At 45.0% G+C, this 21220-nt stretch overlaps 1 protein-coding gene across 2 annotated transcripts in view; it reads right to left on the bottom strand.

The window, feature by feature from the left end:
* Positions 1 to 18644, bottom strand: part of EBF2 (EBF transcription factor 2) — a 347547-nt gene extending 328903 nt beyond the window's left edge. For both annotated transcript variants that reach the window (XM_070765697.1, XM_070765698.1), the window contains exons 1-5: positions 18511 to 18644; positions 12359 to 12515; positions 8850 to 8913; positions 3534 to 3589; positions 686 to 759 (exon numbers count right to left, since the gene is read on the bottom strand). In XM_070765697.1, coding sequence (XP_070621798.1) covers positions 686 to 759; positions 3534 to 3589; positions 8850 to 8913; positions 12359 to 12515; positions 18511 to 18644 — 485 coding nt within the window. The remainder of the gene's footprint in view (positions 1 to 685; positions 760 to 3533; positions 3590 to 8849; positions 8914 to 12358; positions 12516 to 18510) is intronic.
* Between the last annotated feature and the right edge of the window lie 2576 nt (positions 18645 to 21220).

A 21220-nucleotide genomic window follows, 5' to 3' on the forward strand; every position in this document is an offset into this window, starting at 1 on the left:
CGGTGGAATCTGCTGATGAAGGCTCCTCTGACCAAGAAGACATGAGTGACAGGGAGGAGGAGAGTTTGGCAGACAGCTCAGAAGGAGATCAATTCTCTAGCTCCTCCTTGGATTCAGAACAAGAGTTAATGATACAGCCACGCATGCGGAGAGCGATGCATAGGCAACAACAACTGAGAGATTATTATCAAAGAAAATGAGGCCATCTGTGGTTGGGTGGGGCTGTGGTCATTAGTGAGGCTGCTATAAATAGCAGCCTGTGGGTTTGGCCATTGTGGAGGATTATCTGATTGTTGTGTTTCGTGCCTGCCTTGCTGACTTTGACCTTTGTTTACTGATTTTCCCCCGCTTTGAAACTAAACCAGAGCAAAGTGTGTTTCACTTTGTGAAAGAAGAAGGACTGTGAATTGCCTCACAGCTGCAATCTAAGTATCACAGAACTGATAAGGGACTTGTACCAATTACCAGTTTGTTTGGAGACGAGTGCTCTTGGCTATACCAAAAGAGGGCTTGGTTTAAGTGAATTTTCATTATAAAGAACATTGTTTTGAATTTTCAAACGTGTGTGTGTCTGAAATTTGTACCTGTGAATTTTTGGGAGGATTCTACCAGAGAGCTCGACAGAACACCTTGGGACAACCATGACCTGGATGACTGAGAATCTCCATAGACAACATTGTCTTACCTGCACATAACTTCATGGGTGAGCAGAACTCTGCACATTTCTGGGTTCTTGTTTTGTCCTTCATAGGCGATAGGCTATAAAGAAGTGGAGAATGTGGGTGAGTCGGTTGAAAACAAGGAAGACAATATTTTTTTTTCTGCCATGATTTATCAATCTGAAAATTGATAAAACAAGACAAGGGATTTCTTTATTTATTATTTAGTTATGTATTAGATTTATGGGCCACCATTCTTCTCATGGACTCAGGGCAGATTACAGGATAAAATATAAACAAAGATAAAAACTGTGCAATGCAACTAAAACGTTAAGAAAGGTAGACATAAAACACTACAGTAGACATAAAACCCAATGTAAAACAATCCTACCTTCTTGAAGGTTTGCAATCCCACAATTGCAAACCTTCAAGGGTAACCTTCTCTAACTGTGTCCTCTCCATTTACAGAGTGGGTGCTGTGGTCCAACAGTGGCCTCTGGAGCTGCCAGCAGAGTCAGACAGCAAGGAGGTTGGAGAGGAACATGGGCCATGAGTCTGCAGAAGGCTTGGTACCAGAGTTAGGGATCCAGCCTGGGTTATCTAAACAATGTCGTTTGGTGGGACCCAGGGGAAGAGCCTTCTTTGTGGCGGCCCCGACCCTATGGAACCAACTCCCCCCAGATATCAGAGTTGCCCCCACCCTCCTTGCCTTTCGTAAGCTCTTAAAAACCCACCTCTGTCGGCAGGCATGGGGGAATTGAAATATTCCCTTCCCCTAGGCTTATAAAATTTATGTGTGGTATGACTGTATGTATGACTGATTTCTTAAATTGGGGTTTTTAGATTTTTTTTTAATATTAGATTTGTTTACGTTGTCTTTTTACTGTTGTTAGCCGCCCCCGAGTCTGCGGAGAGGGGCGGCATATAAATAAATAAATAAATAAATAAATAAATAAACAAACAAACAAATAAATAAATAAATAAATAAATAAATAAACAAACAAACAAACAAACAAACAAACAAACAAACAAAACAAACAAATATCTGGGAGTTCTGTGCATAAGTGCACTGGTGTGCCTTTCGTCCCCTGTCCAATTGTCTTTCCTTCATCTCATATGTCATATATATTTTCTTCCTTTCATATATCTTCTCCTCTATTTTTACATATTATCTTTATATATATTACTTCATGTCTATTCTCTTCTATATGTATTGTGTATTGGACAAAATAAATAAATAAAAATAAAAATAAAATAAAATCCAGAGCCTCGAGAGGCAGACAGGAGCGAGGCAGAGAAACTAAGGGAGCCGTTTCCTATTTGTTGCATGTGCAGAGCTTTCAGAAAGCAAGAACAGTTGAGGAAGAAAAGGGCTACTCGGGAGTAAAGCTTGGGAGATGATTGGCCCCTCCCATAGGACATAAAGGAGGGGCAAATGGATGTGCTACTTGCAGGAAGCAACTTGGTTCAGTTCTGGTGTAACTCAGCAGCTCCATTCTGACTCGTTGTTCTTTTTGGCCCTGCAAAGCTCCTTGCCAATTAGGTCTTTGGTAGCATGTCAAGAGATATTTTATTTATTTATTTGATTTTTTATGCCGCCCTTCTCCTTAGACTCAGGGTGGCTTACAACATGTTAGCAATAGCACTTTTTAACAGAGCCAGCCTATTGCCCCCACAATCCGGGTCCTCATTTTACCCACCTCAGAAGGATGGAAGGCTGAGTCAACCTTGAACCAGTGATGAGATTTGAACCGCTGACCTACAGATCTGCAGTCAGCTTTAGTGGCCTGCAGTACTGCACTCTACCTGCTGCAACACCTCGCCTCTATTTATCTATTTATCTAATCTAGATATAAAGGTTGGTGTTTATCAGCCTTCTTCTGAAAGACTGTGGCAGATGTCTGTTGGACTAATTAACATTGTTTGAGACTTGTTACAGCTGTGAATGAACAGAATTCACAGCCGTTGAAATAAAAAGTAGTTTTGGGGACTAAGTTTGTGTTTTATGATTTATCAGGAAGCCTAGGGGAGACCACTGGGATCCTGGGAGATGCAATTCCGATGTAATTTTAAAAATAGCACCAGACTTAAAGCATCCCACAGAGTTGGCCTTCTCCGGTCCCATTGACCAAACAATGTCATTTGGCGGTCCCCAGGGGAAGAGCCTTCTCTGTGGCGGCCCCGGCCCTCTGGAATCAACTCCCCCTGGAGATTAGAATGGCCCCCACCCTCCTTGTCTTTCGTAAGTTACTCAAGACCCACCTATATTACCAGGCATGGGGGAATTAAGACATCTCCCCCAGGCTTTCTTATATTTTATGTTTGGTATGTATGTGTTGTATGGTTTTAAAATTGTTGGGGGGGTTTAATATAATTTTATTATTAGATTTGTTCCATTATTATACTGTTTTTATTATTGTTGTGAGCCGCCCCGAGTCTTCAGAGAGGGGTGGCATACAAATCTAATAAATTGAATTGAATTGAATTGAATCAGTTTCCATATTGCAAGTGAAGGATCCAAGCTTTCTTTTGAAGCAGCCTTCATCGACGATACCAGCTATCCCTGATATGGTATGGTGACTATTTCACCGAATAAGTGGGTAGAGTGCAGTACTGCAGACCACTAAAGCTGACTGCTGGATCTGCAGGTCAGCGGTTCGAATCTCGTCATCGGTTCAAGGTTGACTCAGCCCTCCATCCTTCCAAGGTGGATAAAATGAGGACCCGGATTGTGGGGCAATAGGCTGGCTCTGTTAAAGAGTGCTATTGCTCACATGAAGTTATGCCTTTTGTTAAAAGGGCATTATAAATAAACATGTATTATTATTAAAAGGAAGAAACACAGAGGTTAAAGGATGAGGGCAGAATTCTCACCTGTTTTGTGACTGAATCAATGAGTCTGACAAATAGATCTTGTTCGGTCCTGACACCTACAGGGAACAGAAAGAAAAAAAGCAGAGAGGGATAAACATGGGACTCCGTCAAGGATTTGTTCCCCACTCTAGGCTGCCTTTTTTCACAGGTAAGCAGTTTAGAGAAGGAGACACCATAGCACATGATGCTAAAGCATATACACAGACAAGTCCATAGATTCATCACATCTATGGACCATCCACATTCAGTAAATGATAATTATTAACTTCTAGGAAATATAATCAAGACTAAGAATAGTTGCTAAATATTCAATAACTCATTCTTTACTAATATTTTTTTTATCAGCCCACATATCCTTCCACTCCAATTTTTTCCCATTTTTCCATGGTGACCTCTAAGTAGGACTTTTGGGGGCAAATGTGTCATTCAGCAAAATAAATCAGGCAAACTTCAAAATGTAGGCAGATTGCCTTACCATGTTTTAATAAGTTAATAACATGTCATTGGGTCCAAACTAAGTCATATTTGGAATAGTTAAAAATAAAATTGCCCTTAAATCAAGTTGGACTGCCTTCGTGAAGCATTCTCAGTAATTACCAATATGGTCACTGCTTTTCCCCCCAAAAGTTCTTTATTTGTCCATTCCTAGTCTAGAAAACAGCTTCAGAATTCCCAAGAGGTCTCTCATCTCAATATTAACCAGAGACAGTGCATTTAATTTCTAAGATCAGCCCAAGTTGGCTAGGTGCTGCTTCAAATAGACCCATTACAGTCAATGGAGCTTAGGTTATTCACCACCAACTTAAGCCTCATTGATTTCACTGGCTCCAGACCAAATATTACATCTGGATCTAATCTTTTGCCATTCCCGGTACAAAAATCACCTAGTCCCACATCTGAAATTATCAAACTGAACCATGACTAATAGATTCACTATCCATTCTTTCTCTGCTTACTAACCCAAACTGTAGTTTGTTTCTTTTGTCACGTAGTGTATTCTATAAATCCAATTATTGTGTTTTGTAAGCCACAGTTTAGGGATCAGTGTTTTGTTAAAACTGAAATGTATTTAATAAACCGTACTTAAACAAGACATATAGGTAGCTAGATTTGATGTGTAAACTAAGTTATCCACGTACAAAGAGAGTATAGAGTAAATGTGGAGTAAATGTAGAGTAAATATGCACTTGATCTGTTGAGTAGTCATTGGGAGGCGAGTACAATCTGTCTTAGGACCAGACTATCTATCTATCTATCTATCTATCTATCTATCTATCTATCTATCTATCTATCTATCTATCTATCTATCTATCTATTTATTAGATTTGTATGCCTCCCCTCTCCGCAGACTCGGGGCGGCTCACAACACAATAAAACAGTTCATGACAAATCTAATAATTATAATTTAAAATATTTTTAAAAACCCATTACTAAGCAAACATACATACAAACATACCATGCATAAATTGTATATGCCCGGGGGAGATGTCTCAGTTCCCCCATGCCTGACGACAAAAGTGGGTTTTAAGGAGCTTACGAAAGGCAGGGAGAGTAGGGTCAGTTCTAATCTCTGGGGGGAGCTGGTTCCAGAGAGTCGGGGCTGCCACAGAGAAGGCTCTTCCCCTGGGGCCCGCCAATCGACATTGTTTAGTCGACGGGACCAGGAGAAGACCCACTCTGTGGGACCTAATCGGTCGCTGGGATTCGTGCGGCAGAAGGCGGTCCCTGAGATATTCTGGTCCGATGCCATGAAGGGCTTTAAAGGTCATAACCAACACTTTGAATTGTGACCGGAAATTGATCGGCAACCAATGCAGACTGAGGAGTAATGGTGTAACATGGGCATACCTTGGGAAGGCCATGACTGCTCTCGCAGCTGCATTCTGCACGATCTGAAGTTTCCAAACACTTTTATGGAACTGTCTCCTGTCACATACCTCCCAGAGACCAATACGATTACACAGGGTTGGCCTCCTCCAGGTCCCATCAACCAAGCAGTGCAGGTTGGCAGGATCGTGGAGGAGGGCCTTCTCTGTGGCTGCCCCAGCTCTATGGAACCAACTCCCCCGCCCAATGTCCATACTTCTCCCATCCTACTGGCTTTCCAAAAGGCTGTGAAGACCTGGCTAACATCTGTCACAGCCGAATTATGATTGGTTGGTACGCATGTTTGTTTTGATTAGATTGCTCAGTGGGTTTTATAATGGCTTTTTAAAAAAAAAAAATCTATTTAGCATTTAACGTTTGACTTTTTCCACTAATATTTTTCACTAATATTGATTGTTTCTTCCTTGCTTAAGTGTTGCACCACATGATTCTTGACAAATGTATCTTTTTCTTTTATGTACACTGAGAGCATATGCACCAAGACAAATTCCTTGTGTGTCCAATCACACTTGGTCAATAAAAAAATCTATTCTATTCTATTCTATTTTTATTTTGTTGTAACCCGCCCTGAGTCCCATGGGATTGGTCCACATAGAAGTCAAACAAACAAACAAACAAACAAACAAACATGTCTATGGAACCAACTACCCTTCCCCCCACCCCCAATATCCCTACTGCTCCCACCCTACTGGCCTTCCGTAAGGCCAGGAAGGTCTGGGGGGCCATGAATTAACAACTGACATGGCCAAATTGTATAAATATATGTATGCAAGCGATCATGATTGCTTTAATTAATAGGTTCTTTTTATTGTGGGTTTTATAGTTCCAGGTATTATATTTGACTTCTTTTTACTGTTCATGTATTTATTTGTATTTATATTGTTATTGTAAGCTGCCCTGAGTCCTTCGGGATTGGGCGGCATAGAAGTCAAATAATAAATAAATAAATAAATAAATAAATAAATAAATAAATAAATAAATAAATAAATAAATAAATAAATAAATAAATAAATAAATAAATAAATAAATAAACAAATAAATAAACAAACAAATAAATAAATAAATAAACAAACAAACAAACAAACAAACAAACAAATGTCCTGCCAAACATCAATCAATTTCAGAAAGCAATTGAAGCTTACGAGTCTACGGAGAGGGGCGGCATTTAAATCTAATTATTACTACTACTACTACTACTAATAATAATAATAATAATAATAATAATGTTTGCGAGACCAGGTGATGCTCCTCAAACATACCCAAAGAATATAAAATACAGAGGAGCATCCAGGAAAAAGGGTCATCCAAATTTGTGGCCATGGCTCAGGAGAAATGATGGACCAAGACTGGAACCTTTATGAGAAGCAGCTGCTTTCCTTTCTCCGAATATAACAGGTGTGGTCAGGAAGGACAACAGCTTCCAATAAATTGCTGTGAAGGGTAACCTGAAGGTCAGCCTCACAGGCTGCAAAATTTCTAAAAGTGGAATATCTTTATTAGAAAAAATGAAAGCATAGTTCATATTTTCTTGTTCTTTAAAGGATAGTAATTTTTATACTCTCTCTCAAAAAAAAAAAGTAATGCAAAAATCCCTTATTACAAAAAGGAAACTTCAGCATGGATTTGTACAGTACAATGTGTTGCCGACGCCAGTAGCATTTAAACTTAAATGGACTTGAAATGCAGGGGGGGGGTCTCTTTGGATGATTTTATTCATGTATTGACTTTTGCAAGTCTTTTGAGGTAGGCATAATGCCAGACACCCAACTCCAATACCTGGGTAAATGTTCCTTTCTTTTTGTAGTTTTCCTAAACCCACATTCTTAAAGTGGTTCAAAACTATAGCATAACCCTCTGGGGGGGATATCAAAACTATATATGCATTGTACAGGTATTGACATTCATACCAAGTTGCATGTTAACACATATATTCACATTTGTCACCACCTGATGGAGACTAGGAGACCAACTCCACCGTTTTAAAAAAATCCACTAGTATTTCATATTGCCTTGTCTAAATGCAGCAAAATCAGTCATTAAACTCTTACCCAATCTAATGCTTTCCAAGATGTATTGGAAGACAACTTGAGGACTACTGTAATACCGCTCCCATCATCCCCAGCCAGGATAATGCCCATATTGGTTACAGGTGATGGAATTTTCAACTACCGTAACTTTTGGAGTATAAGGCACACTTTTTTACTCCCAAGTAAAAATGTATTTAATGGGAGGTTTATTGTTTTTATATTATCTTTTTATTGTTGTAAGCTGCCCAGAGTCCTTTGGGAGTGAGTGGCATATAAATTTAATAAATAAATAAAAAGAGGCTGAAAACTTGGGAGCGTCTTTTACACTGAATGTAGCCTCAGCCATCCCCACCCTTTGGCCTCTGCATCCCTGCAATTTACCTCCTTGCAGCAAACAAAACAGAGCCTGTTAAGCCAAGCAACTCATTATCAGCTTCCCGACTCTCAGCTGATGGAGGCTGCAAGGCAAGCCACCTGCTAAAATGAAAGTGAAACCAAAGTGCAGCTTTAGCTGCAAGGAGGCAAGAAGCAGAGGCAAAATTTTATTTACTTGTGCTAATCAGTTGCTGAATCTGGATGCAACAAGGTAAGTAATAACTATAAATGTCTATAGAATGTTCAAATAATTAGACTTATTTTTAAAGAATGCTATCTTATTGTACAACTTAACAAAATTAAGAAGCTTTTTAAAATAAATGCTTGATCTGAAGAGGCCCAGTGCTATTGTATCTTCTTGTAAATAATAGAGAATAATGTTTACTTCCAGAAAGCTACATCAGTTTTAAAAATCTTTAAAAGTATGATCTGAAATGTAACTGTCCTGTTTTAGTATTAAGGCAAGACAGCTGAGTTAAACTCTGACTTAGTCATGTTTGGAGTAGATCTATTTAAATATTTGGGAGATATGTAATAATTTTCTTAAATTTAAGAAAACTTTCTGGCATTAATATACTGCCATAATGTACATTTCTCCAATTCGTTGCTATTTCTATGGGCCAGGAACACTTGCACAGCAATACACAGCAAACAGTGTATATCTTCTGTGCTGTTGCATCTTATATCCTGGTATGTACTTTGAAAAACATGGTAAGCACCCTTTTCTCTGATCATAAAAGATACCGTGAGCAAAGTTGGAACTGGTTAAATGTTTGGGTGGGAGACAAGCAGAAAAATTAAAGATGTAAAGTAAATAGAGACGTTTTTTAAAAAGGAAATTTCCAAAGGTGGCAAAATTTTCAAAGGTGGCAACAGGAAAGAATTTCCACTTTGTTGCCAAGAAGACTATGCAACCTGAGCATGTAGAGATACAGGTGTGTCCATGACATCACCAGGAGTTGGCAGGTGGATAATTACCTTACTCCTCCATGGCCCTTTGTTGAGAGTGAGCTGGGGAAGGACTTACCATTGCTGTAGAGAAGCTGCAATTTATAGTGTGTCCCATTATTTGTTTTTTCGTTGCCTTGCTCCTGAGAAGTAAAAGAAAGGGAAAATGTTTCAGGAAGAATCTGGGCTCACATATCATACTAAGTCCTTAATGGTGTTAGTCTAATGTAGTAAGTTGCCACTACTAGAAACCAAGTCTTATAATTCACAGTGGCTAGCTTGGCAAAACAATGAACCAGATCTGAACAAACTACTTTAGAGTAGAGTAGAGTAGAACAGAACAGAACAGAATAGAATAGAATATAATAGAATTCTTTAACGGCCACATTTGATTGGACACACAAGGAATTTGTCTTTGGTGAAGATGCTCTCAGCTTTATCAGAGGTCCTCAAACTTGGCAACTTTAAGACTTGTAGACTTCAACTCCAGCATAGCTGGCTGGAGAATTCTGGGAGTTAAAGTCCACAAGTCTTACACTTGCCACGGTTGAGGACCCCTGTACTTTCTAGTTACTGGGATGTGTGAACCCAGCTAGTATGTTTGCAGAAATAAGCTCAGTTCACGAGTCCTTGCAGCCACAGAATTAACGGCAGCATCACCATCTTTCCCTTTGCTTGTTCAGAAGTCCCAATAACTGTGTTTGTCAATGCTTACCCATCCAAAACTGAACTGTGGTTTATTCAATTAATCCAATCTTCTCAGCTCCCTCTGCACGCTGAATTATAAACTAGATAGACCACGCACACGGCTTGGAGATGAGTTACAAGACACAGCCTCTAAGTTCAATAGAAGCTTTCTGGGTTTAAGGAAATTCCTTTTTAACACTAACTCATGCAAATTGAGAGAGTTTATTGAAAACTTGGCTGGATTGGGCTCCTTGTCCTAAACAACCCTAGATACCATTGTCCCGATTTAAGATTCACAGGAATCCCACCAACACTGACTGTAAAATAGTTCCTCACACTCCCAACTCCCCTAGTCTCAGCAGAAAGAGACCACGGTCAATGATATTGAAAGCAGCTGAGAGGTCAAGAATGACCTCTATCCCAGGCTCACCAGAGATCATCCATCAGTGTGACCAGAGCAGTTTCTGAGCCTGAAGCCTGGTTTTGAAACAGGTCTAGATAATCCATTTCATCCAATAATCGTAGGAGCTGGAGTACCACTACTTTATCCACAACCTATGCCAGCTTCACGCCCATACCATGCAAGGGGAGATGTTTTGTGGGTTTGCGTCCTGCTAAAATAACCAGGAAAGGAAGGGATAGCCTGTTGGGCTGGTTCTTTTTTCCTTCTGAAACTTTTCACAACTGGACACAATCTTTCTGAGCAAAGCAGTGTCTGTTTCAAGCAAAATACCCAAGAGTGTGAGATAAAGACAAAAAACCCAACTGAAAATAGAGCTAGTTTTGAACTTGGTTCTGTCAGGACTCCAGATCAGGTAATACAGGTAAATAAATGTTAAGTTTAAAAACTAACAGCTACTTGAACTGCAAAGCGCATAAAGGGGAAAGCTACAAGGCTCCAAATGGAAATTTGCTTCAACCCTTCCTTCTTCCAATCACAAAAAGAAGGGAAGTCTGGGCTACAGTCCTAAATTCCCCTCCTATTCTTTCAGGCAAGACAGGTCCCTGCTTTGTAAGGACTTGCCATGTTAGGGAGGGACAATAGCCTGGGCTTATGCATGAAATTAACAAGGCCCACCTGGAACTGCCCATGAAATTGACCAGCACTCCAGGTGTGTTCTTAACCTGTAGCACAACAGGGGTGGTGGGGTTTTCCTTTTAGTTAAGAAATTAAACTCCACCACTTTCCCATCAATTCGGGTAGGTCCAGATCCGTCCTAGCCTGGCGAACGAACAGAGGCAGGGGTAGCTTTTCAACTCCAGACTGAAATTGACCCAACCGGATGGAATCATTAGTTTGCAAGGAAACCCAGGGAGAAGGAAAATGAGTACTATTATTGTTGTTGTTGCTGTTATTGCTGTTGTTGTTGTTGTTATTATTATTATTGTTGTTGTTGTTGTTGTTGAGCCCAGCTTCTCTGCGATCAATTTTTTTAAAAAAGTAAGAAGCTGCCTGGATACCACTGTAATTTTGGGAAATACACTGCTCAAAAAAATAAAGGGAACACTCAAAGAACACATCCTAGATCTGAATGAATGAAATATTCTCATTGAATGCTTTGCTCTGTACAAAGTTGACTGTGCACAACAGCAGGTGAAAGTGATTGTCAATCAGTGTTGCTTCCTAAGTGGACAATTTGATTTCACAGAAGTTTGATTTACTTGGAGTTATATTGTGTTGTTTAAGTGTTCCTTTATTTTTTTGAGCAGTGTATGAGACACATACATACATACATACATACATACATACATACATACATACCTATTGCCTTACAGGCAGACAGCCCAGGTTCAAATCCCGGTAAATATATGAGAGCAAAATAGATCTACTGTATACTGATTTCCCTTTTCATTATCAGCAAAAATGTGACACGTATATACATTGCAGAGGTGGGCTGCTAAGGTGGAAGGGTGACTTGAACTTCTGAGTGCTAGCAAAGTTCAGCGCAATTCTACTACTGCACCTGGGCAGGTAGCGAAATCGTGCGCGGACACGGAGCGGCGCCCGTGGCAGTCAGTTTCGGTTCGGAGGGGGGGGGAGGAAAGCGAAGTGTCCCGCGCTGCTTGTAGTATATTGTACTACTCGTACTACGTCCTCTAATCCAGTGATTTTTAACCTTTTTTGAGCCGCGGCACATTTTTTACATTTACAAAACCATGGGGCACATTAAGTGGGCGGGGGGGCTAAAAAAAGTTTGGACACAAAAATTCTCTCTCTCTCTTCTTCCCTTTCGCTCTATTTCTCTCTCCCTCCCTCTTTCTCTCCCTCCCTCTTTTTTTCTCTCTCCATCCCTCTTTCTTTCTCCCTTCTTTCCTCTTTTTTGCTCTCTTTCTCTCTCCCTCCCTACCTCCCTCTATGTCTTTCTCTCTCCCACCTTCCCTCCCTCTTTCTCTCTCTCTTTCTTTCTTTCTTTCTCTCTTGCTCTCTCTCTTTCTTTCTTTCTCTATTGTTCTCTTTCTCTCTCTCTTGCTTTCTTTCTCTCTCTTTCTTTCTCTCTTGTTTTCTCTCTCTCTTGCTTGCTTTCTCTCTCTCTTGCTCTTTCTTTCTCTCTTTCTCTCTCTCTCTTTCTTTCCCTCTCTTGTTTTCTTTCTCTCTCTGAGCTTCGCGGCACACCTGACCATGTCTCGCGGCACACTAGTGTGCCACGGCACACTGGTTGAAAAACACTGCTCTAATCTTCCACGGGCGCCCCTGCGTGTCCGCGCGGGATTTTACTACCTGCCCAATTGCAGGGGCAGAATTGCGCTGGACTCTGCTAGCGCTCAGAAGTACACGTCACCGTTCCACCTTAGCAGCCCACGTACATACATACATTGCAGTTTGAAAGGCAAAAGTCCGGCGGGTCGGATTGAGGCCAGCAAAAGGCACAGGAAGGCCGGGCGGGAAATGAGACCCCTTACTTTGTCGTTTTCCACGAAGTCCACGAAGGCCGTCCGCTCGATTTCCACGGGCTGGCCCTGGCGGTCGTAGAGAGCCAAGACGAAGTGGAAGAAGTTGGATTTTCTCAAGTTGGAGGGAGGCTGTTTTTCGAAGTGGGCCCGAGACAAAGCCACGCCGCTGGGGAAGGAAGGAGAGAGGGCAAGCCCGGGTTAAGGCACAACGCGGGAAAGGCACGGCGCCGCCCAAAAAAGCCACGCCCGGACAAGGTGCAGCAGCTACTTGGGTCTACGCAAAACAGGTTTACTCTGGCGGTTCGAGTACACTTACCTGCGCTAAATACCCCGAGGCAGGAAAATTTCCCACTCACCCGCTTTTGGATTAGCCTGTTTCAGATTAGCCGGTGCGGGAATTTACCCAGCTCTGGCTGAAGAAACTACCTGTGCTGGGTTAGGGAATCGTGTGAACTACCTGTGCTGGGTTAGGGAACCGTTATCCAAGGCGCTTGGATAACTCACACCTTGGCTTGGCGCGAGCGCAGTCCATAGACGCCTTATTCAGTGAGGATTGGAGCTGCAGCCGCTTTGAGTTTTAACTAAACCATGACTGAGTTCGTCCAGCGCGCAAAACCGGATCCTGATCTTATCGGGCTTTGCGCGGTTCTCTAAAAATCGAAACGTTTTATGTTTTGGGGGCTCGGATGGGGAAAGTTTCCAGAGTGGAGAATCCATTTTGGGTTAGGGTTCACACGACCCGCCAAGCCTTAAACACGCATTTTGTCCATCAATTCTCAGACGGCTTGGTTGTGGGATAAGCTCGACCGTGAACCGCGTTTTAGAAACCGAAGTAACGATCCTACACTCCCTCGCCCTAAAACAATCCCTCGAACCGTTTTAGGATTGAGTACCGTCGTGTGAACCGGGCTGCCGAGTGAGAGATAGCAGTGCGGATTCTGCGCCTCTTCCTCCTTCGAGGCACCGTCCTGTTTTAACGCCCTTCTCACCATCTCGTTCCCACAAACCGAAACTCCGTCTGCGGCACCGCGGTTATTTTTTGACGGTGGCTAACTTTCTAAGTTGCCCCGGGGTCTAAATAAACCGCGGCCTTATTCTTTGACCTGGGTTTTGAGGTTGAAAAGGCAAAACCATAAACTATCCACGCATTAGATGAACATCCAGACGGCTAACTGGCCGTTCAATTTATCCCGCGAATGTTAACATTATTAAACCAACTTTTCCATCTCCATCACCCACTTCGTCCGGCCGTGGGAAGATGGGAGGTACTCAACGAGATGCTTATAAGAGAGCCAGCGAAAAAGATGAAGAAAAGACGCAGGTAGAGGGAGGTAGAACAATTTCGCCTGCTGGATTTCCCGTTTTCTCAAAAATAATTTTATCGCCGGTAGTTTTTTTCCCCTCCCGCCGTTACGAAACCCAAATTGCGAACTTTTCGGTTCTATACCCCGGCATCCAAACGAGCCCTAGGCAGAACAATCGGGGCTTACTTGCGAGTAGACCCTGATTACCGCTTTATTGATCCCACCAAACGGAATAGCTTCCTTCTCCGATTAATAATCGGCAGCCATCGATTATTAAACAATAATCGGGTTTAAAAACATCTGGAAGATACAATTTGCCTTGTCCCTTCAAGATTTCACGAGGCTTCGTTTCCTCTCCTGCACCACCATAAAAAAAATAAATCTGTTTTTCAATCCTCCCCGTCTCTCAACCGTTAATCCAAACGGACAAGTCATTGCTAAAATAGTAAGACTGGAAAAGTGGAATTCGGGGAAGATTCCCTCGCTTTCCTTTCTAGGACATCAGAGATTGTCCCGAAAACTCAGATGGCCTTTTTTGTTGTTGTTTTCGTAGAAAAGCCGCAATATTTTTGCGCTGCTGGGCTTACAACGGAAATAAACCCGCCGGCTATCAGTGGAAGCCGCTTTCGGAAGAAGCTAACGTTAACCCTCACGCTGCCTGCATTCGCATGATCTAACTGAACCGCAAAGAAGCGGGGTGCGTTTTAGCTCAACTATTGTAAAGGAAGTTCGTTAGTTTAGGATTCCACCCAAGCAAGAAAACTGGATTAGTTTTATTAATTAAAGGGCACTTGAGTGAACCTTGAGCGAGAGAGTTGGGGGGGGGACACAACGCCAAGGTAGTATTTCTCAAACTGACCCAACTTTTTACGCCCGGGGAGGGGGGTTGGACATCAGCAAGTGAGAAGGACCGGGCGGACAAAGGCATTGCGCTTATTCCGGGAGTCTAATTCGGATCAATGGCGGGTGATCAATAGCGGTAGTGTAGGAGGGGGGGGTCTCTTCTCCATATGGTCATCAACGGCTAGGGTGCATTGATTGGGGGGAGGAGAGAAACGAGGGGCTGCACTGGATCGGAAAGTTTATCGATTGTTCACCTAAACATAATCGATTTGTTTAAAAAAAATCATTCCTGGAGCCGCGAGCTCGCTGGCTACCTCCTCCCCACCCCGCAAAGAAACACGGTTCTTGGAAAGCTCTGGGGTTCCAAAGTGGATTTATTCAAAATATTTAGATTGGGCGAGTAAGGCGATCCACGCACTTGGCTCTGCGGAAGTTCCACCGGATCCGAAGGAGGTCGCTTGGAAATCAGCGCATCTTCCCCACGAGGGAGTCAGAAACCCGAGTTGGACCCGGTTTCGAGCTGGCCCGGAAATCACCTGGGAGTTTATTCCAAGTCCAGCTTCTTTGGGAACTTGGATTAAAGTCACTGGCGCTTTAACCGACTGCGATGCCGGGCTCCTTATTCGAGAATTCCCAGGATTTTGGAAAGCTGGTGTCAAACATTGCTTTCGCGCAAGAGCGCAGCCTTGCCTTGCCCCTTTCCCAGTTCTTGTCTTTCTTTGCGTGGATCCTAACGAATGTGCTCAAAAATGCCCCAATGAAATTTTAACTGACTTTAGCCAAGAGATTTTTGGAGGTCAGGTCACTTGCTGTAGAAGTAAATCCCGCCACATTTAAAAGTAGTTAAAATCATTTGATGCGTATTTGTCAAGCTGAAGAGGTGGGTTTTTTAAAGGATTCATGCAACAATCAAAGCAGAAGTTTTGTGTTCAACTTCAGTCCAGTAACCAGGTTTGAACTGACACGGCTTAGATCCATCTCACCGTTTGGGAATAACCGTGGTGCGATTAAACGGGATCTGTTTCTCAATATCTGCCTCTGGATTTAAACTGACAGAAGCATTGCAGCCTTACCCGAAGCGCATTGTATTCATATCGGAAATTCAGCAGGGGAAAAACTCTTGCTAGATTTTGCTGTGAATTTCACCTCCCAAAACGTGGGCCCGCAAAAGTGGTTTTAGGATCGGAATAGTGACCCTTTCCCCCACTCCACCCCCCACCCCAAAGGATCAGAAGATCAACTTTCCAAGCTAATGTGTTTAGGGCCAGGGATTAATTTGGGAAAAATTCGGATTAAAATTATCCCTGCATCCCTTTTAAATGCGTAACATTTGTAAGGGAGGGGGGAATGTCAAATTTCCGTGGTCTAAAATCGCCTTCCTTGGCAGCTACAGAGAGAACCGAGACATATGCGTTTATTACTTATTATTTATTTGATTTCTGGAGGAGAAACGTACTAAGCAAGCGTACAACGCCATATTCGGAGACGCGCGGAGCCCGAGCACTACAAAAATCCCGCTTGTTTAAGAATTGCGTGTTAACGCGTGAACGCTCCCCCACCGAGAGATTCCACGAGAGATCTGGGATCTTTTATTTTCCTCCGGAGACTTGAGAGTTGCTGCTGCTGCTGTATGGTTGTATCATTGGCCCCAGGCGGGAAGGTGGGAAGACCTGTTCGAGAAGAATAGTCCACCCTGCCCTTTTTCTTCTCCGAAGGGAGAACTTTACACCTCAAGAGAGGAAGGAGTTGTGTCTACTCCAGAGGTCCTCAAACTTGGCAACTTTACGACTTGTGGGCTTCAACTCTCTCCAGCTGGCTGGAGAATTCTGAGAGTTGAAGTCCACAAGTCTTAAAGTTGCCAAGTTTGAGGACCTCCGGCCCTTGAAGAATAAACCAACACAAACCCGAGATATCCTTTCCCTGGCAACCAAGCGAAACTTTTTTTGCACCAGTTCTTCTTTGCGCCTCGGGAAAGGGGGGAGTTGACCGGCCCTTTTCTCAGCGCGCAATTCCCGCCGCGTTTTGACGCACGAACGGCTTTCCAACCTCCCGGGCTCTCCAGTGACCCCCGAGGAGGTCGGGACAGAATTTGCAAAGGCTCTGCGGGGGCGGGCGAGGGCAGGACACTTTCCCAAGTCCCCCCTGCGACATCCTGCCCGAACCTCCCCCTCCAACCCACCTCCATCTCCTCTCCTCGGAGTCCAAAGGATTTTACTCCGAGGGTAAGACTTGGTTTATTTATCTTTTTTCACGGCGGCGGTCCAAGTTAAGCGCGCCGGTGGGGCGCAGGAACGACCCGAGAGGTCGGTTTCCGTCGGCGGTTCTGGTTTTGGTTCTGGGTGGCGCTTGGGTTCCCAGCAGCGGCAATTCGGGAGCTCTGTTTCGGGAGTTTGAGGGGGCAATGGGTCCATTGGCGGCCCCGCCTCGCCAAATCCGGATGACTGCAAACTTTTGAGGTTTAATTCAAACTTCTCCAAGTTAGGGACGCTTTGAGATCCTGTCCAAGGAGATCGCTCCTCAGAGAGCAAAAGGGCGCCTGGTTTTAATCCGTTGGATCGCACGGGCGCTCTCCCCCCCCCCCCCCACCTCGCCGGGGGAAGCTCGCAGGCTGGCTGCGAAAGGTGCTCCCGAGTCCTGAATTCAGAAAGCGTCGCTCCCCATCTCAAGGCTGAGAAGCCAGCCTGGTTGAATGAGCAGGCCCGGGCAAACAAAGCGACGTTTCCTGGCTTTTTCAAACGGCACTTCTGCCTCAGTGGTCCAATTCACACAACGCGAGGAAAGTCTCCCCAGTGCTGTTTGCTTTTGACTCCGGGTGTTCCGTGAAGGCCGCCAGTTTGAAAGTCGCGTGTTCTGAGCTTCGTTTTAATTGGGTTTCCCTAACCTAGCCTTTGGTCGAAAGGGCCCCGTTCACTCGTTTAGCAGGGTCTTTGCAACGGAGTTTGATTTTAACTCCAGATCCAACCATAAATGCCCTTCTCACGTGGCTGTAAGCCATGATTTCGATAACACAGTATTATTGAACAATCCACCATTGACTGGGGTTCGCCAAGTATTCTAGCCATCCCACCACCCTTGTCACGCCTCAGGTGTTGAGTTCACTCAACCCGCTGACCAAATCAATCCAAGACGGGTTGAAGGGGTCGTGTGAATCAGGCCTAAATGTAATTTGCGGTTCAGCACTAAGCCCATCAAAAAGCCTCCTTTCTTGGCCTTCAAGAGGCATCTGCCCAGTTTTGGATCGGGTGTAGAACGAGCGCGCGCTGGTCAGACGAGCGCGCAACCTCTATCCCTCGAGTTTCAGATCCTGAAATAAAAGAGGGCAACTCGGGTCTCGGTTTCCTTGCATGTTTTCCCAGATGTTTTCCAGATGTTCCGTGCTAAGGTTTTCAAGGCGGATGTGAAAATATACCAATTGGAACTTTGGAAGTTGGTAACTTCGGGCGGCTTTGCAAGTTCTAAAGTGAGATCACCCCTATCTGGGAGACGTTTGCGCTAGAAAATGAGGATCGCTGACGGTTTGATGGTACCACTTTCTAAAGAGAAGCAGCGGGGCCGCGTCACTCCGGGACCGTTTCCTCCAAAGTAAACCTGAGCCCAGGCATCAGCTCCTAGACCACTAAAGGCCTGTCCGACTTCTCAGAGTTCAGCATCCTGAACTTTCTCTTAATTTCCTCTGGCCACGGCCATTCACTGCCTACTCAAGAGTAAACCCCAACTACACCAAGAAGACCTCCTTCGAAGTTAACAAGGCCAACATAACCCCCCCCCCTCCAATTCCTAGCAACTGGGTTTGCGCTACGGAGACAATCCTTCTTCCCTAAGGGGGGTGGAGGAGAGATCTCCCCAGCCCCACTGAAATAAATAAACCGAGGAAGGGATCGACCCGGAATCGATCACCCTAAAGGGGCGCGGGGAGCGAAGAGGGTGACGGCAACCGCCCCGCAACAAGCCCGAGCAGGAAGGGGGGAGGGTGGGCCAAGCAGCTGGGAAGTCAAAGATTTGGCTCTACTTTACCTTTGAGCGGCGACGTTAGCATCCACCACGCCAACGTTCCGGACCCAGGAGCGGACCGAATCCATCTCCGACCCCAGCACTTTGTGATCTTTCAGGATCGGCCCTCTTCCTAACGTATCTTGGATTCCAAACATCGAAACGAAACAAAAATATATTCAAATATTCAAAAGTTTCTTCCAAAACCCGGATGAGGAAGAACTTCCAAACCAAGCAAAGCCAACGAGCGCCACCGAATTCCTCACCCGGGCGAACCGCCTCCGCCTTTCGGGACGAGTTGGAGGGGTTTGTGGGGTTTCTCCTCCGGTCCTTTAAAAACAAAAAGCGAAACAAAAGCGAGCCTTGAAGAAGATCGCGGGATCTGCTTTGCTTTTGCAGTCGGTCTTCGGAGGTTGGGTTTTTGAGTTCTTTTTGCAAGCGGCGGATCTCTCAGCTTCTTCCCGGGCGGGGAAACAGCAGCATCTCCTCTGCAGCCGCTGCCGGAGGGAGAGAGCGGCGGGAAAGAGTCCGCATCGCCGGCGACGTCCTTCAGCCCCGAGAGCGCCGGTCAACCTGCCCGCCGGGGTCGTCTTGGCGGCCGCCCGAATCCACGGAAGAAGCGAGAGCGAGAGCGGGCGAGCGAGAGGGAGCCGGGCAGGAGCGCAAAAGAGGGGAGGGGAGGGGAAGGACGCGGAGGGAGGAGGAAGAGGAGGAGGAGGAGGAAGGCCGGCGGGCCAAAGGCAGAGAGAGGTGAACCCGCTGCCGAAGTGAACCCTGTTAAAATAATAATAATAACCACTGGGGCCAAAGCGCTTTCGCTTTTTCCCCCCGCGCGGAGTTCACCATGAATGGGTTGCGGCCGGGGGAGCGAAAGTCCTAGAGAAAAGGGGCGGGGTAAGGCGCCTTCATTTGCATAGTCTCTCCCCATTGGAGGAGGAGAAGAGGAGAAAGGACCGAGCGAGAGGAATAATTCCGAGAAGGGCGGGGCTTGCCCGGCTTGGTGGGCGGGGCCGACCGGGAGCCTCGGAGGCGAGTTTTTGCGGACTCTTCGGATCGCGGAGGTTTGACTTGGAGTCGCTTTAAACGAGCGGCCCGTTGGAGCGACCGGGGTCGAAGGGAGGGGAAGGTGGGGGGCTGGAGGGGGAGTTCCAGCTGCGTCTCTCCGCAGCGCTGCGGAGCCTCCCGAGCCTTCCCAAGCAAGGCGGCAGGGTCGCTTGGCTACTTTGCAGCGGCTACTCGGAATTGCGGCGCTTGATTAAAGGCGGCCGGCCCTGCTCCGCCCTTCGCACCTTTTCGGGAACCCCCCACCCCGACCCCTTGAATTTTGAACGCGTTTCCGATGGGCTCCCTCCGGGTCTGCCTTCCAATCGCTCGGACTCTTCCGCCGCCCCCCCGCTCACACACACACACACCCCCCTCTTTCCAGTTAACTCTCCGCCGCTTGGCTGGGCTCGGGGAGAAAAGAAAAACGGGAGGATTCTACTTTTCTAATAGAATAGGATAGGATAGGAAGGGATAGGGATGGGGATAGGGATTGGAATTGGAATAGAGCAGAGAAAAATAGAAGAGAAGAGAGAAGAAAATAAATTAGAATTAGAGTAGAATAGAAAAGAACAGAGTAGAATTAGAATTAGAGTAGAATAGAATAGATTGAATTGAATTGAGTTCGCATAGAAGAAGAGAAGAGATTAGAATAAGAGTAGAGTAGAATAGAATAGAATTAGAATAGAGAAAGAGATTAGAATTAGAATAAGAGTAGAATAGAATAGAATAGAATGAGGGGCGAATTCACAGCTGGGTTTACACGCGAGCGGTGGTCCAGATGGCTTCTCCCCGTCCTTATGGGCGCTTCCCGGGGGTGGAAAAGGCGCCCTTACTCTGCCTTGAAGGGTCGCTCTCTGAATTTGCTAGAGCGTGTCGATTGACTGCTCTCTAGAAATAGGTGTCTGGCTGGGGGAGCTTCAGAAGAAGAGGCGAGGCGTGTTTAAAAACGGCAACCTTTCACACGGGCCATTGCTACAGCAGAAGGGCGCCCAGCCGCGCGTGCAACAAAGCTCCTTATAAACTTTTTTTAAAAAAAAAAAAATTACAGCCAGGAAGGAGATACATCAGCACCGGAGTTTCTGCAAAAGAAAAACCTTGCCGCCGTTGTCCGTCGGTCGTTTCCGTCTTGCTGGAAAGAATAGCACGTCTGTATATCAATGCAAAGCGGCTTGGTGTCAATTCTCTCCCCCCCCCCCCCGCGCGCCCTTCCTTCCTTCCCTCCCCCCGTTCCTTTTGTACGGCGATCTGGGAGGATAGACCTGTCTCTGAAATCTATCTAGCACCGACGCGAAAACAGATTTCAAGACAATGCATGCAAATCTGGGCTCAGAAGCCATCTGCCAGGGTTGGGAATCAGATGTTCTCCAGTTAAAGTGACAGTGCCCGGGTCCCCTTGTTTGCGAACTGCCCCCGTCCTTCCCAGGTGCCGCGCAATTCCCTTTCTTAGCCCAACTTTCCTTTTCTCTATTTCGAACTCGTTGCGGGGGGGGGGATTTTGCTCGCATCCACGTTGCAATATAAGCATTGCAACGCGGATGCGAGCAAAATTTAAAAGCATATACGTATATAAAAGCATATGTATATATACACAGTGCTGTATATATAAAGCCTAAATAAGAATCAGATTGAAACTCTTTTATGAATCAACTTAAGCAGCGAGGGTTGGCGGAGGTGGACGGGGTGGGAATCT

The sequence above is a fragment of the Erythrolamprus reginae genome, chromosome 12 (genome assembly GCF_031021105.1).
Source record: "Erythrolamprus reginae isolate rEryReg1 chromosome 12, rEryReg1.hap1, whole genome shotgun sequence".
NCBI classification, from domain to species: Eukaryota; Metazoa; Chordata; class Lepidosauria; order Squamata; family Dipsadidae; genus Erythrolamprus; species Erythrolamprus reginae.